This window comes from Notolepis coatsorum, assembly GCF_963971535.1.
Source record: "Notolepis coatsorum genome assembly, chromosome: 14".
NCBI classification, from domain to species: Eukaryota; Metazoa; Chordata; class Actinopteri; order Aulopiformes; family Paralepididae; genus Notolepis; species Notolepis coatsorum.
Genome location: NC_140178.1, coordinates 19,705,771 through 19,730,583, shown reverse-complemented (window position 1 = coordinate 19,730,583; position 24,813 = coordinate 19,705,771). Strand labels below are relative to the sequence as shown.

General features: G+C 43.1%; 1 protein-coding gene across 1 annotated transcript; it reads left to right on the top strand.

Annotated features, from left to right (window-relative positions):
* xab2 (XPA binding protein 2) lies at positions 1 to 24,813 on the top strand. Its single transcript, XM_084328636.1, has 19 exons — positions 1 to 137; positions 1,260 to 1,408; positions 1,758 to 1,881; positions 3,404 to 3,601; positions 4,352 to 4,486; positions 4,619 to 4,783; positions 5,321 to 5,465; positions 6,738 to 6,889; positions 7,789 to 7,908; positions 8,757 to 8,888; positions 9,142 to 9,273; positions 9,480 to 9,593; positions 12,378 to 12,540; positions 14,298 to 14,488; positions 17,120 to 17,242; positions 17,994 to 18,165; positions 19,191 to 19,317; positions 23,237 to 23,343; positions 24,534 to 24,813. The coding sequence occupies exons 1-19, from the start codon at positions 108 to 110 to the stop codon at positions 24,623 to 24,625; spliced, it is 2,571 nt and encodes an 856-aa protein (XP_084184762.1). The 5' UTR covers positions 1 to 107; the 3' UTR covers positions 24,626 to 24,813.

Sequence of the window (24,813 nt, the reverse complement as noted above, 5' to 3'; positions counted from 1 at the left end):
CTGGAAGTGAACGTTAGCCTGGAAGCTAACTAACGACAACAAGAAGACGTTTGTAGGAAATCTGCTTCCAACTTGGTGGTATTCATTCATTTAGTCTGAAGAGAAACATGCAAAATGGAATACCGAACGTCATATTTGTAAGTTATGTTCTATGTATTGTTAGTATTAGTCTCAATTAGCACGGGGGGTATTATTACGCTACAACCGGCTAGCTAGTCAACTTTAGCATGGCTATGTTTATATGCAAGTTGTGGCCTCAGTGTGACGTTTAAACTTAACAGTCTGAAAGTAAACAAAATATAGTTTAGTCATTCTATGTTGTAGTTTAACTAACTAGTTATTCTCACTAGAACTAAGAAACGACTCGTTAACAGGATGCCAGAAGATACAGACAACGTTGGCTGAACGTATAGTCACTTGCGAATAGTTTGATTTGTAGATCATGGGAAATAAATAATACACTTTTTTTGGAACTGATTTAAAACCGTCGTAAACAAAATAGGTCCATGTTACTTGAGTATATTCACAAACATGACCAACGTAAACAAACTGTACACCACTACAGCCACACAATACCAATGTGTTTACACAAATGGCTTAATAAAGGAATCTGAATATGAATGAATTGAAAATGGAGGACCCTGATGTAAACAAGACAAACGTCTTTCTCTGGTCTGCATCCCCTTAACAATTGTGTGTATTGAGCTGTACTGTATTGTACCCATTCTGCAATCTGTTAAATAAAGTTTTCATTAATTCATTCATGTTTACCAGCTGTCTCAGTTTGTTTTTGTATCAAGTTGAGTTAGTCAACTAGAAAATAAACCATGTCTCCAGGCATTGTCATTTTTATTTTGGTGGGGCCACCAACTGGGCCCGATTAAGCCTTTTTAAACTAACATGACTGCTAATTAGGGGCGCTAGCTCATTAAATATTTTCAAAAGTAAGCTTAAAAACCCACCGCTTTTAATCCACTCTGCCATTTCGATTCTTGTACGGTCTATTCTTATGTTAGCACCTTATGCTGCATTGCTTTTATTCTGTAAATGAGACCTATTTCATTGCACTGCTTTATTCTGTCCATTTATGTCAATTATCTGCTCATGTTATGCCTTCTATGTCTATTTTATGTCCATTTGTCTACATTACTGCCGTGAAGCACTTTAGCTGCAATTATTGTATGAAAGGTGCTATACAAATAGTTGATTGTTATTATTATTAATCATTTTCTGTGTACTGTGAACCTTTAATGTTACAGGAGGAAGATGATCTACCATATGAAGAGGAGATCATCAGGAATCCATACTCTATTAAATGCTGGATGCGCTACATCGAATTCAAACAAAATGCCCCGAAATCTACTCTTAATATGATATATGAACGAGCCCTGAAAGAGCTCCCTGGCAGGTACAGAAACATCTTCACTAATCAAACGCCACAGACAGTGTTATCCATATAACATGAGATATTCCTTGAATGACTACATTGGCCAGCACCTAAAATAAGAGCAAAAATTTCACTATTTAACAGTAGTACTACTCATTTATATATTTTGTACCCAGTTTAATCACCTGTACATTGTACATTGCTGTTGCACTTTACTGCTACATTTGCACTCTGGTTGGATGCCAAACTTATTTTCGTTGTACTGTACTTGTGCTGTATAATGACGATACATTTGAAAAGTGATAATACTATGATTATGAAGCGCTCACTTTGTTCATCTGTCTTAACTCTCTCCCTCTTGTATTTTCAGTTATAAGCTGTGGTACAATTACCTGAGGGAAAGACGCAAACAGGTGAAAGGGAAGTGCATCTCAGAGCCGGTTTATGAGGAGATCAACAACTGCCATGAAAGAGCACTCGTGTTCATGCATAAGGTGAGGCTCCCTAACGGTGTCACTTACTCCAGGGGTTCCCAAACTTTTCAGGCGAGAAAATAAGGCGTCAGAGAGCCGCGGCCCAATGCACATCGTCAGGCTTTTTTTTTTAAATCTTTTTTGCCAAGCGACCGATTTTTTAAGCCAAATATCACTTCAATCCTATTAAGTTAGTTCAAGTTAGTTATTCATTTATATGTGCTATTTATGAGAGGGCTAACTTGTTGCAAAATAATAATGATAATAATAATAGCCTCATTAAAATACTATTGTTGCTTCGGTTGTTTTCAGCGTTTTATGTGCATAATCTGTTATTGAGTTTGAAATGTTCGTTGAAATAAGTAGATTTTTCGTTTTTGTTTATTTATTAAGTTAATATAAAACCATATAGTCACATTTTAGAATACAATAGAATAGAATTTTAGAATACAACTAGAAACACTGTCCTGGCCTGCTTCTAATTTCAGTGGCCTGACAATTTTTTTTTTAAATCATCTCGCGGCCCTCCCGTGTCTGCTCGCGGCCCACCTTTGGGGTCGCGACCCCGACTTTGGGAACCACTGACTTACTCCATCTTCTGACCCGCCCCGTTTGCCTGGCTGTTCCACCCGTGTCGGAGTTTAGGCTAATAGGTTCTCTTTAACCCTTTCACTACCACACTATAGAAGGCTAACCCTTTCACTACCACACTACAGATGGTTAACCGTCTGTAGTCTGGTAGTGCAAGGTTAACCGTCTGTAGTGTGGTAGTGAAAGGGTTAGCCTTCCATAGTGTGGTAGTGAAAGGGTTAAACAATCTTTGCTGACAGTTTTGCTAAGGAGATGTATCACATGTGCTGTGATCACATTGGACGCGACGGATGGTTTGGTCGCCACAGGCGCTCGTCTCCTACAAACTACTTTGAAGCAACACTTTTTCGGGTGCTCTCCGTTGCAAGGGTTAAAACTTTAGCCGCAAAGCTGTCACCTTCTTGCTGACGGCCCGATCAAATCAACCGAGGGGAGGGATTACAAATCTGAGGTGTCTGAAGAAAAATCGACAGCAAAACAAACCAATCGATAACGGAGGAGGAGCTCATTTGGGCAGTTTCCGCCAAACCTTGTCAGGACTAACGGGTCTTGCCACGACCGAGATATTAACGGCAACGCCTGGACGTCTGTGAGCATCAGTGCTAACGATAGTAATTTATCTAGCTTATGTAACGTTAGCTTTAAGAGGTAGCTTCTTATTAATTCTAAAGTCTCAGGTGCAGGCTTGGGTGTTTGAATAAACCTTCCACAGCAGGGAAGGACAGCACCACGCCCTCCTGACGCGGCTCAGGCCACGCCCCCCTGATGCTCCTCAGGCCACGCCCCCCTGACGCTGCTCAGGCCACGCCCATCTGACGCTGCGCAGGCGAGGCAGGGTCAGAAAGACCGGGCAGCGACAAACACAAGAAAACATAAACGATACACAACATACACTTGTGGTCTGTACGATTGGCATTTAAACTTCTAACGGTCTTATCTTTCCTGCTCTTAGATGCCTAGGATATGGATAGATTACTGCCAGTTCCTAGTGTCCCAATGTAAGATCACGAGGAGCCGGCGAACGTGCGACCGCGCGCTCCGAGCCCTGCCCGTCACCCAGCACCCTCGCATCTGGCCCCTGTACCTGCGCTTTGCCCGCAACCTGCCCCTGCCCGAGACCGCCATCCGGGTCTACCGCAGGTACCTCAAGGTAAGATAAGATGTTCCTCTATTGATCCCCTTGGGGAGATTCCGTTGTCATAGCAGCATGGGGGAGGGGCGAGGGGAGGTACAGGTATGGGCAGGGTAATAGTAAAAAGACATAAATATAGGCAATAAAACTATAGTAGAGATCAAAATAAGCAGTGTAACCAATATAATATGAGCTCTGAATATGAGCAAGTAATCAAAGGTGCAGATGAGGGTCTGTATGCCTTATCAGTTATATTATGTTACAATAAATATGGGCAATAAAACATTCGGTACTATCTGAATATATACTGAGTAAGTAAAGTAAACGGTATACACAGGTGCAGTATACATAAGGTACCATACCTAGCATGATATACGTTGTAGTCTGCAGTTTAGGTGGTAAGAGTCAAACACATGGCTCTCGAGTTCGTCTGCCGTTATTTCTCCGGCTGCTGGTGAGAAAGGTGAGAAAACACTTAAAGGTTTGACCCCACAAACGTCTGCCAGAAAGGGTACTTAGTAAAAAAGGGTATTTAAATATACATATATATTTAATTTATTATTATTATCACCTCACCACCAGCTTGCCACAGTTTGCAGTTTTATTATCGTCAAGTATGGCCACGCTCGAGACATCTTTCCTCCCTACTGGAAAGGTTTCAATTTTAAAGTTTAAATGAATGTTGTTAAATTATTTATTTCAGGTACCGCTTTATTTGCTAACCCACGCACAAGTAGGAGACTGATTAAAATATGATGCGTCTTACAGCTGTCTCCAGAGAACGCGGAGGAGTACATAGACTACCTGCACTCCGTCGGACGCTTGGACGAAGCAGCCGTTCGACTAGCAGCCGTCGTCAACGACGAGAGCTTTGTGTCCAAGGACGGCAAGTCCAACTACCAGGTGAGGTTTCTTTCTCTCACCGTGACCTCATCACTATGGCCACATCATAATAGTCTCATCACTATGGCCACATCATAGTCTCATCACTATGACCTCATCACTGTGACCTCACCCCGGGTTCTCTTTCAACAGTTGTGGCATGAGCTGTGTGACCTGATCTCCCAGAACCCTGATAAGGTCAAGTCCTTGAACGTCGGGGCCATCATCCGAGGAGGCCTCACACGCTTCACGGACCAGCTTGGCAAGCTCTGGTGTTCGCTGGCTGATTATTACATCCGCAGCGGTCACTTTGAGAAGGTAGGAATTTATTTTCTAAACACCACTACAACAGACACAATTTCAGTGAAATCAAATTGACCAGTTCTAAACCTTAGTTGTCCTGAGATGCGTTACTGTATCTCTGTATGTATTTATTTATTTATTTATCTGTCTGTACATACCTGCATATAATCCTTTTCACATTATCTGTAGATACTATATCTGTACATATCACCTACCTACTCTTACTAGTTACACTGCTGGCCAGTATGACTTACTACCATACTGTCTTTATACCTGTATCACTGTACATATTAATACTACTACTCTACATGCATCTGATTATCACTATTACTCAGTAGTACTATTTGATATAGTTTAATCACCTGTACATTGTATATTGCTATTGCACTTGACTGTTACATTTCCACCCCGGTTGGATGGCAAGCAAACTTCTTTTCATTGTTCTGTGTGCTTTATGATGACAATACATTTGAATCTAATCTATGGACGAGTAGGTTGGTGGGTAAAAACAAGTCAGTTCTGTAAACAACAACCCCCCCCCCCCTCCCTCAGGCACGTGATGTGTATGAGGAGGCCATCCTGACGGTGGTGACGGTGAGGGACTTCACCCAGGTCTTTGACAGCTACGCCCAGTTTGAGGAGAGCATGATCGCTGCCAAGATGGAGACCACGTCTGAGATGGGGAAGAACGAAGACGGTAGGTTCTCGACATGGTGCTCAAAATGATCAATCACAGGGCCCCCAAATATTTCAGCAGCTGTTTTCATTGTGTTAGGGATTCACACAGAACCAGAACCAGATATAGTGGTAGGGAAACACACGGAACCAGATCTAGTGTTGGGGAAACACACAGAACCAGATCTAGTGGTAGGGAAACACACAGAACCAGATCTAGTGTTGGGGAAACACACAGAACCAGATCTAGTGTTGGGGAAACACACAGAACCAGATCTAGTGTTGGGGAAACACACAGAACCAGATCTAGTGTTGGGGAAACACACAGCCAACCAGATCTAGTGTTGGGGAAACACACAGAACCAGATCTAGTGTTGGGGAAACACACAGAACCAGATCTAGTGTTGGGGAAACACACAGAACCAGATCTCGCTGAGCAAACCTGCATCCTCCAAGGTGTAGACGGTGGGACGGTGCTCATTTGCTCACACGGGAGCACAGGAGTGGAATGAGTTGCCTTTGACCATCAAACAGGGTTTGAACCTGTAGTATAGTTTCAAGGTGAACAGCTTTAGTGCATGACATCTGACAGTTGAGGGAGCCTTCCTGCTTTAGTGTATGAGGTATATACAGGATTATTGTACAAGCTATTATGGAGAGTTGTCAAATAAACTAAACTAAAGGTGGATGGTAGGTTTTTAGGAGAGGGGCGCCTCCTCTTTGCCAGGGGTGTAAAAAGTGCCCAGAAATTATACTCGAGTGAAAGTATGGGTACCGTCTCAAAATCCTACTCGAGTAAAAGTCAAGAGTATCTGGCTAAAAACACACTCGAGTAAAAGTAAAAAAGTTTCTACTTTTAAATGTACTTAAGTACTAAAAAGTTAAAGTTAAAACTTTTTTCTGACCGTCTATTCTTCTGATAGCAGGTGTTTATCAGCATGGGTATGGGTGGGTTAATTTTCCATTGATGGGGATTTGATTGGCTGTTTTTAAATAAAGTGCGGCCGCAGGATTAATAACGTTAGTTCGTCCAGAGAAACAAATATACTAATTAAAATGGTTGGACCGGCGAGATTTGTACTTTGTAGGTCTGCATTTTAAATGTAAGGAGTAAAAGTACATTTCTCTGAAATGTAATTGAGTAAAAGTACAAGTACAAACCTTATTATACTCGAGTAAAGTACAAATCCCCCAAAACAATACTTGAGTAATTGTACTTTTTTTACAATACTTAAGTACTTTACACCCCTGCTCTTTGCTCGCCTCACTCCCGCCCCTGGTTCTGTTTCCCCAGACGACGTGGACCTGGAGCTCCGGCTGGCCCGCTTTGAGCAGCTGATCGCCCGGCGGCCGCTCCTGCTGAACAGCGTGCTGCTGCGCCAGAACCCCCACAACGTGCACGAGTGGCACAAGAGAGTCAAGCTCTACGAGGGCAATCCCAGACAGGTGGGCTTTCAACAGCTGCTGCACCCATAACCACCTTCTCACCGCCGATACCTTTTTAAGTATCGGCTGATCCGATCCATTGCTTGTACCGAGTATAGGCTTAGACTGTCGGTTTGCGGTCATTGGATGCCGCCTGTGGTGCCTTTTTTTTCTCTTCCTATTGCTAGGTTCTTAGTGAGTCGTTCCTTATCTTCGTTGGGGGAACTTGTTTGGAAATTGTTTACTTAAGGTGTCAAAATGCAACAGATCACTTTGCTTTGATTTCTGCCATGTTTCACTGACACCCTATTTCAGCCTGGTATTGACTATTGGTATTGACTATTGGTATTGATTGACTTATCTCAAGTCACGTCCTCTTTTCTTGATCCTGTTGCTTCCCTCTGACCCCCCTCTAGTCCTCATACCTAGCTAATCTAGTGTTTTATCACTGTTTCTGCTGCTAATCTGCACACACTCGCACTGAACATACTATAGTCTACCCAAAGAGCTATGTATGATAGCATGTACAATAGTGCTGTATATACATTTATATTTACCGCATATAGTTACGCTGCTGGCCAGTATGACTTACTACCATAGTGTCTTCATACGTGTATCACTGTACATATTAATACTACAGCACTATTACTCAGTAGTAATGATTAATATATTTTATATCCAGTTTAATCTCCCATACATTGTATATTGCTGTTGCACTTTACCGTTACATTTGCACTCTGGTTGGATGCCAAACTTATTTCCGTGGTACTGTTCTTGTGCTGTATGAATACATTTGAATCTAATCTAATCTTGTTTTCAAGATTTGTTCAGAAGTCTCACATACTACCAGGAGTAACTATCTGTCGTGCACCAGTACAACAGTTTTACTAATGAATCGATGCCTAACGTCTCCCTCACAGATCATCAACACGTACACGGAGGCGGTGCAGACTGTAGATCCCATCAAGGCCACAGGGAAGCCTCACTCGCTCTGGGTGTCTTTCGCTAAGTTCTACGAGGAGAACGAGCAGCTGGATGACGTAAGTCGAACCTCCGGGACACCAAGAACAACTTCAAGTCAAATGTTTTCTCTACCCACTAGGGCTGGGTACCGTTCACATTTGAACCGATACCGGTTACGGTACCAGTTCCTGTTATTTATTGTTGTAACACGCCACACAAAATAAATCACATTGTATTGTGTTTTTAAATGTTTAAATGAGAGGCAGAGTAAAGGTGACGCAGGAGAGAAGGTTCGGGTGAGATTTGATCCTGGGTCAACAGTAGGGATGCCCCGATCGATCGGCCACCGATCGTTATCGGCCGATAATCCGTATAAATATGCGATCGGGGAATTCCGATAATTAGTCATATTCGCCGATCGCGGAAACTGATCAAGTGGAAAACGTGATCGGGGCATCCCTAGTCAACAGGGGTACATGTGGTTCCCCTGGGGTGGAGGTGGGGAATCTTAGCCACTATAACTCTTTTTAAAATGTTTATATATATATCATTTTTAAAGGAACACATCAACATTATGTGGAAATGTGCTTAGCATCTTCAGAGTTCGGTACCCAACCCTACTTCCCATGTTTTGCGTTGCTCTTCTTTTTTATGCCTTCATCATCATTGTAATTGTAAATTGATCAAACCGTAAACAAAGAGGCCTATTGATCCTAATGTGAAGAACTATGTGATTTAATGTTCTATTTTGATGCCCGTTTTATACTGATTTTATGTCTGCACTTTATGCATTGCTCTTGATCTGCCAATTTTGTGCTCATCTCAGTCTTCTTTTGCTGCTGTGAAGCACTTTGAGCCGCAATTCTTGCATGAAAGGTGCTATACAAATAAAGTTGATTATTATCATCATCTTTTTCCTGGCCAGGCTCGGACCATCTTCGAGAAGGCCACTAAGGTGAACTACAAGCAGGTGGACGACCTGTCCGGCGTGTGGTGTGAATACGGAGAGATGGAGCTGCGGCACGAGAACTACGAGCAGGCGCTGCGCATCCTGAGGGTGACTTCATATTCTTCATTAACATCAACTTATATCTTGATCTTATTTACAATGTCGATCTGGTCCAAGAGGCCTCAACAGGAATAACAAAAAAAAAATATATATATATATATATTAATAATAATATCACTCTTTCAATTAAATATTTATTACCATACTTGGACTGTCGGGTAATTTAAGAGTTGTTCTTAACCTGTGTAAAAAATAATAATAACAATAACACAATATTGTCTCTTTCTTTTTCGTGATACAGAAAGCTACAGCCATCCCGTCCAAGAAGGCGGAGTACTTTGACGTATCGGAGCCAGTTCAGAACAGGGTCTACAAGTCCCTGAAGGTCTGGTCCATGCTGGCGGACCTGGAGGAAAGTCTTGGCACTTTCCAGGTACGTTCATTCACATGTCTGTGTGTTTCCATACCTCCCCTCCCCCGTGCTGCTATGAAGCCAGAATTTCCCCAAGGGGATCAATAAAGGAATATCTTCTCTTGTCTAATTATGCATGTTCAGAGTGGTCACTCATCTTAGTCCATCTTGTGGACTAAACGGGTTCAATAACTAACTTTTCCTTCATGTTTGCCTTGTCTTTTCAGTCTACGAAGGCGGTATATGACCGTATTATTGACCTCCGCATCGCGACGCCGCAAATCATTATCAACTACGCCATGTTCCTGGAAGAACACAACTACTTTGAGGAGAGCTTCAAGGTAACGGTGGCTTTATGCCACGGATATACTTTCATTCATTCATTCATTCATTCATTCATTCATTCATTCATTCATTCATTCAATCAATCTTTATTTCAACTGGAAAAATCATTGAGGGCACGCCCTCAGTTACAATGATTTCAAGTGGAATGACATAGGAAAAAAGTATTGAACACACTAACTGAAATTAATTCAATACTTAGTGGAGAAGCCTTTGTTTGTAATGACAGCTTCAAGGACGCTTTCTGTATGATGTAACTAATTACCCACAGTATTCGGGTGTGATTTTGGCCCATTCCTCTACACAGATTGTCTTTAAATCTTGAAGATCGCGGCGGGGCCTCTTGTGAATCTGGATCTTCAGATGCTTCCACAAATGTTTAATTGGGTTTAAGTCAGGTGATTGACTGGGCCATTCCAACAAGTTGATTTTCTTTCTCTGAAACCAACTGCGAGTTTCCTTTGCTGTTTGCTGTGGATTGTTGTCATGGTGGAAGGTCCACCCACGTGTCATCCTCAACATCCTGGTGGATGGCAGCAGGTTCATCTCAAGAATCTCTCTGTACATGGCTCCATTCATTGTTCCTTCAATGATATGAAGTCTGCCAGTACCAGGAGAGGAGAAGCAGCCCCACACCATGATACTTCCACCTCCAAACTTCACTGTTGGTATAGTGTTATTCGGGTAATTTGCAGTGCCATTTCTCCTCCAAACATGGTGTGTTGTGTGACATTTTGGTCTCATCTGACCAGAGTACATGCTCCCAGTAGTTCACTGGCTTGTCCAAATGTTGTTTTACAAACTTTAAACACGCTTCAACATGTCTTTTCTTCAGTAGTGGAGTCTTGCGGGCACAGAGGCCATGGCGGTGGAGTGCATTGCCTATGGTCCTTTCCGTCACAGTTGTACCTGCTGCCTCCAAGTCTTTCTGGAGCTCTTTCCTAGTGGTCCATGGCTCTCTGGCTACTCTTCTAAGTATCCTTCTGACTCCCTGATCAGAAATTTTGCGAGGAGCTCCTGTGCATGGCCGGTTGATGATGGAGTGATGTTGCTTCCACTTATGGATAATGCCCCCAATGGTGCTTACTGGAAGATTCTGAAGTTGTGAAATACGTCTTTAGCCATTTCTATTTTCATGATTTGCAACAATCTGTTTGTGAAGGTCTTGAGAGCTCTTTGCTTTTACCCATCATTTGCTGTTTCTTGTGTGGCACCTTGGTAACAATTATTTGTATTTTTTTTTATAGCCCATTAATATATTCTAACCCAGTTGACATTATTAGCACAGATAGGAGGTAGAGTTGCCTCCTAATTAGTTTTGGTTTTCAGCTAGTTCCTTGCCTTTCCTTGCTGTGGTCTACTGCTTTTTCTTAGTGTGTCCAATACTTTTTTCCTGTTTTAATTCCACTTTATTACACATAACTTTATTTACATATGGACTTTAATGTTTAGATTTTGTCTGGATTTCTTGAGTTAATACCAAAGTCTGGTGCAAATTTCGCTTGAATATACGTTTACTGAACAAAATGTTGATGTGTTCAATACTTATTTCCCCCACTGTACATGATAAATATAATAAAAAATACAATATCAATTAAAACAATTACAGATAATGGTTGGTGATCATGGATCTAAACTGACTAAAGGACACCAAAGTATTGAGCCTTAAGTCCAATGCACACGGCGGGCGGCTGACGTCGCCTGGCGATGCGATCGTCTGTCGCTCAACGACAATCGCTTAGCACCCCACACCAGACCCGACCGTTCACAGGTATAATAAGCTCTGTTTAGCTGGGCGTGTGGTTTCCCACCGGGAGATATGGGAGGACGGACCGGACGTTAGGTTGTCGTGAAGCGAGCATATTAGCAGGTAGCTGTGTTGTCCATTACGAGGGAAGTATTAACCTGTAAAACCCATATTGAGCTGGAATTAAACCATCATATACGAATACAACCTCTCCTCATTCTTCCTGACATTTCTGCACGACGGATCGCTACAATACGTTCACTAGGCACCGATTGGACAAGTATTGTTATGCTGAGAGAGAATATTTTTTCACGGAAGACGCAAACTGTCTGTTCTCAACCATCATTTTCTTTGGACAATAAACCTTACAAACTACATCGGCTGCAGCCTGGACATTAAACTCCGTCAACATCCACAACTTATTTTGTTACCCGAGTATAAAAACATTAGTAGTGTAGGTGCATCGTGGCGCATTGTCAATTTATTAGTTAATGACAAGCGGCCACTAAACCTTAAGTTCTCCAACTAACGTTATTTATTTAAATTGTTCCTGTTAATAATAATTAACATAAGTAGCATGGTAATAATACGTAGGTTATTGATCAATGAATGTATTGTTAAATTAATGGTGTACAAATGATACACCAGTAGAAGTCATGTTATTTGCTCATTGTCCTTGCTGTGTCGCCTGCCGTCGCCTCAAAATAGGATCGAGGCGATATTTAGCCAGGCGACAGAAGTTGGTCCGCGATCGTCGCTCGAAAATCTCCCGCCGTGTGGGTCGTCTCATTCATAACAATGGACAATTCTGTCGGTCGCCTCGCAAAAATCGCCCGCCGTGTGCGCATTGGACTTTAGAGTTTGTTGTATGATGTTCCATACAACACACCGAAGAAGAAGCTAAGATTTCCCAAGTTCACTACAAACTAGATTATTCAACTAAATTAAATTAATTTAGTTGAGTCTTTCATTATTCTAAACCAGCGCCTAGTTTTAACAATATCCTAACATGTCTTGTTATCCCAACTATCCGCAGGCCTATGAGCGTGGCATCGCTCTCTTCAGATGGCCCAATGTCTATGACATCTGGAACACCTATCTCACCAAATTCATTGACCGCTATGCTGGCAAGAAGCTGGAGCGAGCCAGAGACCTGTTTGAGCAGGCGCTGGACGGCTGCCCCGCCAAGTTTGCAAAGAGTAAGTGCCCTGATGCTACGAGAGGAGTCGGAGACGACTCCATTATAATAGATTATTACATGGCGTTTTCACATTCGCCGAAATGCTTGCTTGTGATTGGTCAATAGCGCTCGTCAGAGGTCCGTTATTACTCGATAACGGACCTCTGCCGAACAATAATGACCGCTGTGCGCAGCTGTTCGCAATCAAGCCCACTGACACACTGCATCAGTGCAGCCAATCAGACACACCTGCCGGCTGCACTGACAGCGGAGTGTGTGTGATGATGACAGCGGGAGCGACGGAACAGAACTGCGTCTGCATTTGATCTCGTCTTGTCGATGTAAAATGAATTAGGTATATTGATAGTAAGTTATCCATGTAATAAGCGGGATAATGTATAGCTATACTCGATCATTGTCGCAAAATAATTGACCTTCACTGACGTTTAAAACACCTCGGCGAGACGCCTCGGTACTTTAAACTCCGTGTTGGTCAATTATTTTGCGACAATAACCTCGTAGCTAAACATTATCCCTTACTTATGATTCAGACGTTCTTCGCTGGTGTGATCATCGGATGGTACAACTGTTAGAACATCTAGTAGCAGGAAGACCAAGATAAGTTTATTGAAAAGCGTTATTAGAACTGGCAACATCATAGGCTACGCTCACACTTGCAAGCCTTAGTGCTCAATTCTGATTTGTTGCTCAGATCTGATCCCTTCCCACTTTACCCAATCGGGAGAGAGAACTCCACGCTGCAAAAGAATGGTCTGACAAAAATGAGAAATAAAAACTAGTTTTAAGCTAATGTGTCCTTGAAACAAGTAAAATAATCAGTGCAGTAAGATTTTTATTTTTTATCTACTTTTTCTCCCCATTTTCTATTTTTCTCCCTTCCCCAATTTCGTATTGTCCAATTCTACCCTCCCCTGTCTCGAACGCTGTTGGCCATGCCTCCCACAAGCCGGCTGCAATGTGGACGAAGCCTTGCATCACGTGTCCCCTCCGGTACTCGAGGAGGCAGCCGTCGCATCTTTTCACCTTGAACAGCGTGATCTCTCAGCGGCGAGGGTCTGCGTGGGAGGGACACGCCGCCCTCGTTGCTTCCTGATTCTATTGCGCAGGCGCACCAACCGACCTCTAGGAGTCGCTGTCCACAACGTCCGATCCCCACCCACCAGCTTCCCACCCCCTAATACTGCCAATTGTATTAGTATGAACGACCAGCCAAGCTGGTAGCAACGTCGAGAGCTGGGCTCGAACCCAGCATCTCCTGCGTTGGTGGCGAGCACCTAGCCGCTTTGCAGTAAGATTTCTTGAAATAAGTAAAAATATCTAGGGTTCTCTCTCCTGATTGGATAAAGTGGGAACGGGATACCAGAAAATTATTTCATGTTTACTGAAAAGTAGAGGGACTGGGAGGCCCATGTTACTGACAAACACTCTATATCAGTGATGGCTGTCGGAATGTAGAGCTATTGAACACATGTTCTAACAAAAGAATACCACCTACAGCACCTTTTTACAGATCTTTGCCCTAAAGAATCTCACATTTACCAACCTGACGGAGAATTACTTGCATATATCCCGGGGCGAAATGTGTAAAATCACAGTTTTCCCATATATACCGGAACATGTATATAATCCAGCACAATTTCGTTTTCCCTTGGTATGGAATTTGAAGCTGCAATCGTTAGTTGAATACTAACCATAACATGTACTTGAGGAAGGATGGAGGGCTGATGTAATTTCATTGTGCTTGGTGGTTTCCAGCCATCTATCTGCTGTATGCCAAGCTGGAGGAGGAGTTCGGTCTCGCTCGACACGCCATGGCCGTCTACGAGAGGGCGACGCAGGCCGTGGGCACAGACGAGAGGCATCACATGTTCAACATCTACATCAAGAGAGCCGCCGAGATCTACGGAGTCACCTACACCAGAGCCATCTACCAGAAGGCCATCGAGGTACGAGGCGTCTCGTTAACCCTTTCACTGCCACACTACCAAATGGTTAACCCTTTCACTGCGACAATACAGAAGGTTAACCCTTTCACTGCCACACGACAAAAGGGTTAACCCTTTCACAACCACACTACATAAGGTTAACCCTTTCACTACCACACTACAGGTTGTGTGGTAGTGAAAGGTTAACCTTCTGTAGTGTGGTAGTGAAAGGGTTAATGCCTAGTAGTTTGTATTCGGACGTCAAAGTGGTTGTGAAGGTTGTGCCGAGCCTGCCGAGCTCCCGCAGGCCTACTGGCGATGCCTACATGCAGCTGGTCAAAAACGTAACCAATGCGTCAAATTGTCACGACCTGACGTGGACGGCACAGAGCTGTGATTGGCCGCTGCTGCCCTGGGCCGCGCCTGACGTACTTCCGTATTTTATCATTTATATCGGGAGCTCGCTCGAAGTGTTCCATTATCGATCGTTATCAACTACATTACAAACATGGACCAAATCGAAGAAAGACTGACGGAGGAAGTCTGAAAATGTAGCCATTTGTAGAACACACTGCAGCACAGCCACCTAGTGGTTTGGTGGTGTAATGCAACCCACGCGCTGAACTGACGTGGAAGTATGTCGGTCTAGCTCCCATGCGCGAAATATCGGCGACACGGGCGGCTGGGTAGCACAGTGGACTAAGCACTCGCCTACCACCGCAGAGATTCTGGGATCGGATCCAGCGGTACCTCCGGTACACAATTTGCCGTGTTAGCGGGTGGGAAGCCGGTGGGGTATCGGTCCTGGTCGTTGTAAACTGCGACTCCTGCTGGTCGGTCGGGGCACCTGTTCAGCAGGGATGGGATCAGGGGGAAATAGCGTGAACCTCCGCACGCGTTACGTTCCCCCAGTGAAACTCCTCGCTGTCAGGTGAAAAGAAGCGGCTGGCGACTCCACATGTATCGGAGGAGACATGTGGTAGTTCTACACCCTCCCCAGGCCGACAGTGGGGCAATGTGCGCAACGACCAGGAAGGGAATTGGCATAACGACTAAATTGGGATGGGTGAAAAATACAGAAGGCCCCAAAATGTTTTTAAAATATATATATATATCAGCGACAGACGACGTTGAAGCATATCTTAGCCTTATTCTATTCTATGAGACTGTAGCTCTTTATGGATTCTGTGGCTCTAGACGTGCCCAAGCAGAAGAGCTTGTTTGGGTGATTTCACTTCGTTTCGCTGTTGGAACCCGCAAGCAACCACGCCCTGTGACCTCTCTCACAATTATGCATTATGCACCTCTATGGCGTTCCAATGTGTGTGTACTGGAGAGATGAGCAAAAAGTGAAATTCCAATCATATTGTGTAGAGCTCATAAAGTGCACCTTGCGTCATTTGGAAACGGAACAGACAAATTACAGTTAAAAGGCTGGGTGACATTTGCAGGTGTGTGTAAACAACTCTGCAATAGAGTCCTTAAAAGTAGTGAGGGGGGATCGATTTGTCCATTTTCAAAGTCGTTTGCATCTCGTTTCAACTGCTGGGAGCAGCAAATTGGAAGGAGGATGTGACCAAAGGAAGTGTTAACACCGAGAACATCTAGCGAGATATGCTGAGCAGCTCTGGTGTTATAGAGATATGGTTAGCAGCTCTGGTGTTATAGAGATATGGCATTGGTTAGCACTGCAGCTCTGGTGTTATAGAGATATGGTGAACAGCTCTGGTGTTATAGAGATATGGTGAGCAGCTCTGGTGTTATAGAGATATGGTGAGCAGCTCTGGTGTTATAGAGACACGGTGAGCAGCTCTGGTGTTATAGAGATATGGTGAGCAGCTCTGGTGTTATAGAGATATGGTGAGCAGCTCTGGTGTTATAGAGATATGGTGAGCAGCTCTGGTGTTATAGAGATATGGTGAGCAGCTCTGGTGTTATAGAGATATGGTGAGCAGCTCTGGTGTTATAGAGATATGGTGAGCAGCTCTGGTGTTATAGAGATATGGTGAGCAGCTCTGGTGTTATAGAGATATGGTGAACAGCTCTGGTGTTATAGAGACACGGTGAGCAGCTCTGGTGTTATAGAGATATGGTGAGCAGCTCTGGTGTTATAGAGATATGGTGAGCAGCTCTGGTGTTATAGAGATATGGTGAGCAGCTCTGGTGTTATAGAGATATGGTGAGCAGCTCTGGTGTTATAGAGATATGGTGAGCAGCTCTGGTGTTATAGAGATATGGTGAGCAGCTCTGGTGTTATAGAGATATGGTGAGCAGCTCTGGTGTTATAGAGATATGGTGAGCAGCTCTGGTGTTATAGAGATATGGTGAGCAGCTCTGGTGTTATAGAGATATGGTGAGCAGCTCTGGTGTTATAGGGAGTAGATTACTATTTTAACAGGTGTATCAAATAAGGAGGGGTCAGACCAAGGAGGGTTTTGTAAATTAGTGTAAGCCAATGGAATTCTCGTTGAAAATAACATACACAGGAATGTTCATAATCTTGTTATCAAACCAGCATGTAAATCCTTAACTGGAGTAAGAAGAACCCTATCAAGAAGAACCTATTTTTGTGTTGCTTGATGATACCAGTGTCTCATGAGTCTGGGGTTATTGTAATCGCTGATGACGGTGTTGTGCTCCCCCTCCCCCCAGGTCCTTCCAGATGTGCATTCCAGGGACATGTGTCTGCGTTTCGCCGACATGGAGAGTAAGCTGGGTGAGATCGACCGGGGCAGAGCCATCTACTCCTACTGTTCCCAGATCTGTGACCCCAGGGTGAGTTCTACCCCGTCCCGCTTTCAACCAAGAGCAACAATTCATATTCAAACCTTTATTTGTTCGGGAAAAGGACAATTGAGGTTGCCCTCATTTTCAATGTCGTCGAGACTTAAGACATTTCAATGCATACATTATTTTTTATAATATAATAATAATAAATAATAACAACTCTTATCTATATAGTACCTTTCACACATGGACCGCAGCCCAAAGTGCCCCACAGCAAGTGGCACAAAATTAACATAAGGCATCAAATCAGCATACAGTTGACAGAATAAAAACAATGTATAAAATGCAGACATAAGAATAGGTATGAAAGACAATAAATGTAGTGCAACGTAGAACGTGCAGACATAAGAATAGGCATAAAATAAGTACAATAAGTACAGTGTTGCTCGAAGTCATGTGAACCCCCCCCCCCCTCGGAACAAGCACCCCACACATCAATCCCCACCAACAATGTCGTCATTGATGAGAATGTATTTCCCTGTGTTAGATTTAGATTTTATTCCTTCAGGATAGGACTCTGCCCTCTTGTGTTGGTTTGTTGATGAGGAAAAGACACTTGAATGAAATCTCCCCTTGAGATACTATTACAAGTGCAGCCGCCAGTTCAGTGTTTTTCGTTTAGCTAGTATGGTCCTGAAATTGGTATTAAATTGAGCTCTAAGTGGTATTAAAAAGTCTTAAATGTAACCTGCCGATTCCCTGATTTCCTTTTCGTGAGCTTCTCGTTTGTCTCTTACAGATGACTACTACCTTCTGGCAGACCTGGAAAGAGTTTGAGATCCGCCACGGAAACGAGGACACCATCCGAGAGATGCTGAGGATCAAGCGCAGCGTCCAGGCCACGTACAACACCCAGGTCAACTTCATGTCCTCCCAGATGATGAAGGCCACCACCAGCTCCACGGGCACCGGTGAGGGAACACCCTGCACAACGACCGACAGAGTTATTCACCGTTTTGTAAACATTTTAATCAAACTAAACGGTTGGATTGGACATCTTACCAGCGGTAGCTTTTTGGCTAGCATTTTCCAGCTTGGGACTAGTACAAAAATGTCCCCGCAGTCCAGAATGTGAATGTAGGCTAATGGACATGGTGTGGTTATTAATGCAACACATTATGGGAAATGTGCTTACCGTCTTCTCCAGAGTCAGACAAGAAGATAAATACTAATTTCCTCTCTGTGTGTTCAGTAGAAAGCTATCCGGCTGCAAGCTAGCCTAGCTTAGCACAAATGAATGGAAGCGGATACGGCTTCAGCTAGCCTAGCTTAAAACTCCGGGAGAGGTGTTTTTGGCCAACAGCTGGGCTAGATGATCCGAGAGGAAATTGGTATCTATCTTCTTGTCTGACTCTGGAGAAGACCGTAATCACATTTACCATAATGTTGCTGTGCTCCTTTAAGTTGGATACACTATTGCATGAATATATTCCACTGTACAATTATACTTTTTCATTCTCTCTATTCTACAAGTCGGGTATTCCTTTATTTATCTCCTTGGGGGAAAGTCAAGTGTCATAGCAGCATGGGGGCGGGGGTACAGGTAGGATGGGTAATAGAACATAGAACAAAGTGCAAGTAATAATGACAATAGTGATAACAGTAATAGTAGTGACCAGTAGTGAGTGGCAGGATTCAATATTAGACAGTAGTAATAGTGATGACGGTTATTACGGTATACATGGTCCAAACTGTAGTAACACACTGCACCAGAGTCTGTGCAGTGTTTATTATTAAGAGTGACTCAGACAGTCCTAACAGTTCTCAAGTTCACCAGCCGTTAGTTCTCCAGCAATTGGCAGCAGTCCACGGCTGTGGAACCTGATGGCTACCGGCAGGAAGGACTGGCCGAGGCGGTTTGTGGTGTGTGCGTACTTGTCCGTCTGTTGGTCAACATAAGTGAACAGTGTGTGTGTGTGTGTGTGTGTGTGTCCAGTGTCAGACCTGGCTCCAGGCCAGATGGGGCTTGATGACATGAAGATGCTGGAGCAGAAGGCACAGATGATGGCTGCCGAGGCAGAACAGGACAAACCCAAGCCCAAAGAAAAGATCCTCTTTGTCAGGTAAGATGAGATATTCCTTTATTGATCCCCTTGGAGGAAATGTGGGCGTCATAGCAGCATGGGGGAGGGGGGAGGTACAGGTATGGAAATAGTAGAAAGACATAAATATAGGCAATACAATTAGATCTGAATGTAAAACTACTTGAAAAATAAACTGTGTAAACAATATAATTAATTCTGAATATAAGAATAATCAGTGTAAACAAAGTCTGTATGCCCTATCTATCAGTTATATTATATGTTACAATAAATATAGGCAATAAAATAATTTAATCTGAATATATATACTATAAGTAAACGGTATACACAAGGTGCAGTACACACAAGGTACCCTAACTCGCATGATATACGTCCGATTTCTATTTAGTATGCGGTCTGTGGTCCACTCTTGTCCAGGTGTAGCGTTAACAACGTATCCAGGAAGCAATATCAGATCATTTCACTGCTTTTCTATTTGCTCCGTGAGGCAAAACACCAGATCACGTCGGCTCAAACCTAAAGGATCATTCTACCTCAAGCTAGCTACCCTGCCCGGTTGTAACGCTAGACTATGATGTCATAGAAGACTATCACCACCGAATGTGGGAAAGACCACAACGCTAGGTGATTCCAGAGGTCGTTTAGCTGCATCTCTCCATGTTCCAACTCTTTTTCAGGGTTCCTGTGGGCTATTAAAAAGTCTTAAATTCATAATTCTCAATTGAAGGCCTTAAAAGGTATTAAAAAGTTGAATTTGCACAGGTATTAGATTTGAGGGGGGGGGGGGGGGGGGGGGGGGGGCAGATAAATGAAGATGGATGATGGTAGATGAAATAATATTAAATACATGAAATGTTTTTGTATTCAAGTCATTGTTTTTTGCCGGCTACCGGGAGCTTGGTGCGTCTGGTGAGAGCTTGTATTTAAAATTGGCGTGCAAGTGTATCTGCCAGATCAGTGTCGCTATGTGTTTTTTATTATTATTTATTTTTTTAACTCTAGTATGGTCATGAAATTGGTATAGAATTATGCTCGTAAGTGGTATTAAAAAGCCTTAAATCTAACTTGTTGAAACCGGCATGATACCCTGTTTTTGTAGCGCCTCCTGAGCCGCAACAATGTTTTGTTCTGAGAACTGTCATGTGGAACCATTTCTGTCGGTCACGGACAGAAACACTTGCTGAACCCATGAACTCATGTCGACGGCGTGGCACGCTGCGTCGCATTCCAGGAATGGAGAACGACCATAAATGACCCTAAAGGCAGAAGAAACAATGAAAATTCTGCCCGCTTTTGAAAGGAGCTATTGTGCGCTTTCATGTAAATAATGTCTTCCAGGAAAATACAGGCATGTTTGGATTGTTTTTCTCAATGCCTCTCTGTTTCCTATAACCCCTCGGTTTCTACATGCCGTCATTGTAGAAATATGTAAGCCTGGCCGAGGATGGAGTATGGATGCCCCCCTGTCCTCTGTAGACTCCACTATCCTCTTGTTCACCTTCTGAAGACGTAACTTCCAGAGATGTGGAATATAGTTTCATCAGTGTAATCCACCATGGAGGTTTATACAGCATTGCTTTTATTTAGTTAATTTTACGAGGCTAATTTGAAGCCCCCTCTCCCCCCCCCCCCCCCTCTGAAAGAAAAGCAATTCACTCAAGAGTTTAACCTTTTCACAGCAATACACATCTTCCTAACATATTCACTCGGTTTCACTTGGAACTGTTTGTTTGGATACGATCCCTAGATCAAACGTCCCCCGGTCGCTAACACTGTAGTCATGTGTTCCTCCCAGCTTCTCAAAAAGACGAGCGTTTCTCTGCTAGAAAACAGTCCCCTAGGTTAGGCTAGAAAACAGTCCCCTAGGTTAGGCTAGAAAACAGTCCCCTAGGTTAGGCTTGCCGCGGTAGTCTGTGATACCGGTGTTACTTGGTGTTCAGGTTCCACTGAGTACATTACTTGCCCACCACCCCACCGGTGTTTTATAGAAATAAAACCGATTTAGTTCATTTTCGCATATCAGTGCCCACATTGATCAAATAAAAAAAACTCTTAATTTGTAATACTTAGTCAGACAACATTCAAAACTAAGATCTGTGCGGACAGCAGATATATTATATGGGTTGTAGTACAGAGTAGCTTAAGTTTCACTTTCATTTAGAGTATATTTAACTTTGCGTGAAGGAGAGAAATGAGGTTCTAGAGATACAACTGGTTATTTCTGATTAAACCCTGCTGGACTGGAGAGGAGCTGAGGATACATTTTTATTTTTTAATTAGAACCTAACGTCAACTCTGTCTGTCCAACAAATGGATACTCGTCATTGAAAATTAATTAAAAACAGTCGTAGACGGACGGACACAGTGGATCAATATAGCCGCATGATGTCGAGATCAAAGTAAGTGCTCAACAATGGTGACAAACTTCCCACCACAGTCGGGACAGCTGAAACCCGACCAATTTTCCGCTGTTGACTAAAAACACACACTTCTTCAATCAATATCTGAAATGGGGAAAAAAATACTAAACTTCGTACCATCTTTGCCACTAGATCAGGGGTTCTCAAACTTTTTTTATACCACGACCCCATTTTATTTAGGATTTTTTTTTGGCGACCACCCAACACTAATGTATCGTGTAATTTCAACGTGGAAATAAGGAATGTAAAAATAAAAGCGAACGTTGTTAAACTTGATCATGCATATTTATTAGAAATAAATATTATTTATTTAATTGCAGCACTGTTATCAATGAAATTAATTAATATTATCAACAAAAGCAACGGAATTGTTTCTGTATACACATTTATAAAACGAGGCATATTTAGCCCAAATATGTTGCCATTACATAAAAAAAGAAAGGAATGCGTTCACATGCGCTTTTCAAGAATACAAAAAAATACTTAATGGGAAGGGTGTGCTTGTACATTTGAACAGTTCCATGATATGTGGCTGCGTTGTGCTGAGAAATCCAGCACTGAGTGGGCCTGTCCAGTGAACTTGACTTTCTCGTCACACGAAAGATCAATTTGTGCCTCCTGCTCAGACAGTGGGAGGCCTGTTGCGTCATGCGTAATGAACAGATCTAGGATCCAGTTGTCCAAATTGTCCGTGCTCTCTTTCGGGAAAATAGTTCCGAAATTGTTCAATGAGCCCTTCTATGTGGCTACAGATGATGGGCTTCGAATTCTTTTTTGCAACATTCTGTTCCTCCAAAAAGCCATCAAGCTGAGTAAATACCCCAAAATCTCTGTTGATTATCCTGGAGTGCCACAAACTGAGTTCCTTAATCTAGCTCTCTATTTTATCTGCGAGTCCAAACAGGTCTGTGTCCCGACCTTGTAGTCCCCGATTCAACACATTGAGGCGGTCAAAGATCTCTGCTAGATATGCCAGCTGTGCCCGCCAATTCATTATCAGCACATTTCTCTGCCAATGGGTTTGCAAGGAAAAAGAGTTTGGCTAGTCATTTTTTCTCTTGATATATCTTTTTTTAGTTGCCAATGTGCGACCCCACTTCTACCCGCCACCCCACTTTGGGTCACGACCCCTAGTTTGAGAACCGCTGCACCCAATTTTCAACACTTTGATGAACGTTGTTACTCAGCTGAAAGAGTTGTACGCTTCCTGCTGACTTGTGGTACAGAACCTGTAAGTCGCTTTGGATAAAAGCGTCAGCTAAATGTAATAGTGACTGTCATGTTGTAAAATGTGCTGCGTCACTTGTAACACTGGTCCTGGGAAATTTCACATCACCACGGCAACCCTATTATGAACCTAACCTTAACCACTCCCACTACCTACAAATTAAATATAAATGTAAAAAAAAAAATGTCTTCTGCCCTGTGGGATCGCATCTACCTGGGATCATTGGACCCAACGCTCCCAAAACCTGCATTTTCCTTAAACCCCTGTTGTTGGTGTTTCTGCGTCTGTACAGGAGTGACGCGTCTCGCACCGAGCTGGCTGAGCTGGCCAAGCAGGCCAACCCTGATGAGATCGACATCGATGATGACGATGAAGATGACGAAGGGCCAGGACCAGAGGGTGAGTGGCAGATACAATATGTCCCACCTCAGCCATAGCATAGAAAGTACAATGGCTGTTGGAAACACGAGCTACGTTCACACGGAAAGCATTAGTGCTCAATTCTGATTTATTGCTCAGATATGATTCTTTTTTTGTTTGTTTGGCTGTTTCACATTATTATTTATTTATTTATATTTTTTTGTGGCCAATATCGGATCCCAGTGTGAACCGGTCACATGCTCCTGAACTAACCCACATGGGCAAATGAACAATAAAGAAGTCGGATGAATAATATAATCGTGACGAATGTCAATATAGAGTGATGTAAAAGTCGCATGAAAGTCGCACGACTGTTCGGACTGAGGTTGCATTGCAAAAAATCTGACCTGTATCCGATTTAGGACCACATCTGAAAGTGATCAGATTCCATGTGATTTGTGCTGTTCACACTGTCATGAAAGAATCGGATATGACTTGAGTCTTTGTGGAAACATGTTAACCCTTTCACTACCACACTACAGAAGGTTGACCTTTCACTACCACACTACAGACGGTTCCGTCTGTAGTGTGGTAGTGAAAGGTTAACCTTCTTTATTACATGACGTTTTCACATTCGTCGAAATGCTTGCTTGTGATTGGTCAATAGCCCCCCGACAGCGGTCATTATTACACAATAATGACCGCTGTGGGACAATAATGACCGATGTGCGCAGCTGTTCGCAATCAAGCCCACATCAGTGCAGCAAATCAGACACACCTGCCGCGGCTGCACTGACAGCGGAGTGTGTGTGACGATTACAGCGGAGCCAGAACAGAGGCTGCCCGCGATAATAATAATCACTTTATTTGGGCTTACAGAGCCACAGAACTGCGATTTGTCAAATGAACTTATATTGTTAGTAAGTTAGCCATGTAATAAGCGGGATAATGTATAGCTTTACTCTGTCATCATCGCAAAATAATTTACCTTCACTGACGTTTAAAACCCCTTGCCGAGGCGGCTCTGTATTTTAAACTACGTGTCGGTCAATTATTTTGCGACAATGACCTCGTAGCTATACATTATCCCTTACGTAGTGTGGTTGTGAGAGGGTTAACCCTTTGTCGTGTGGCAGTGAAAGGGTTAACCTTCTGTATTGTCACAGTGAAAGGGTTAACCATTTGGTAGTGTGGTAGTGAAATGGGTAACGTTCCTCTTCTATCAACAGAAGTCCAGCTGGAGCAGAAGAGCGTCCCCACAGCTGTCTTTGGAGGCCTTAAAGAAGACCTTAAAGAAGGACAAGAAGAAGAAGAAGTCTGAACAAGGAAACACTTCAGTAGCTTAACTATTACGTGATGACGGCCACACGTACAATTTCACACAGATCAGGTCTTTCAATTCCTTTTCCAGTTAGAGAATGGGCTGCATTCATTATCATTATCTTGTGTAAATCCACACTTTGTTTGTCCTCTATTTTAATAGATTGTCCCGTCTTTGTACACATTAAG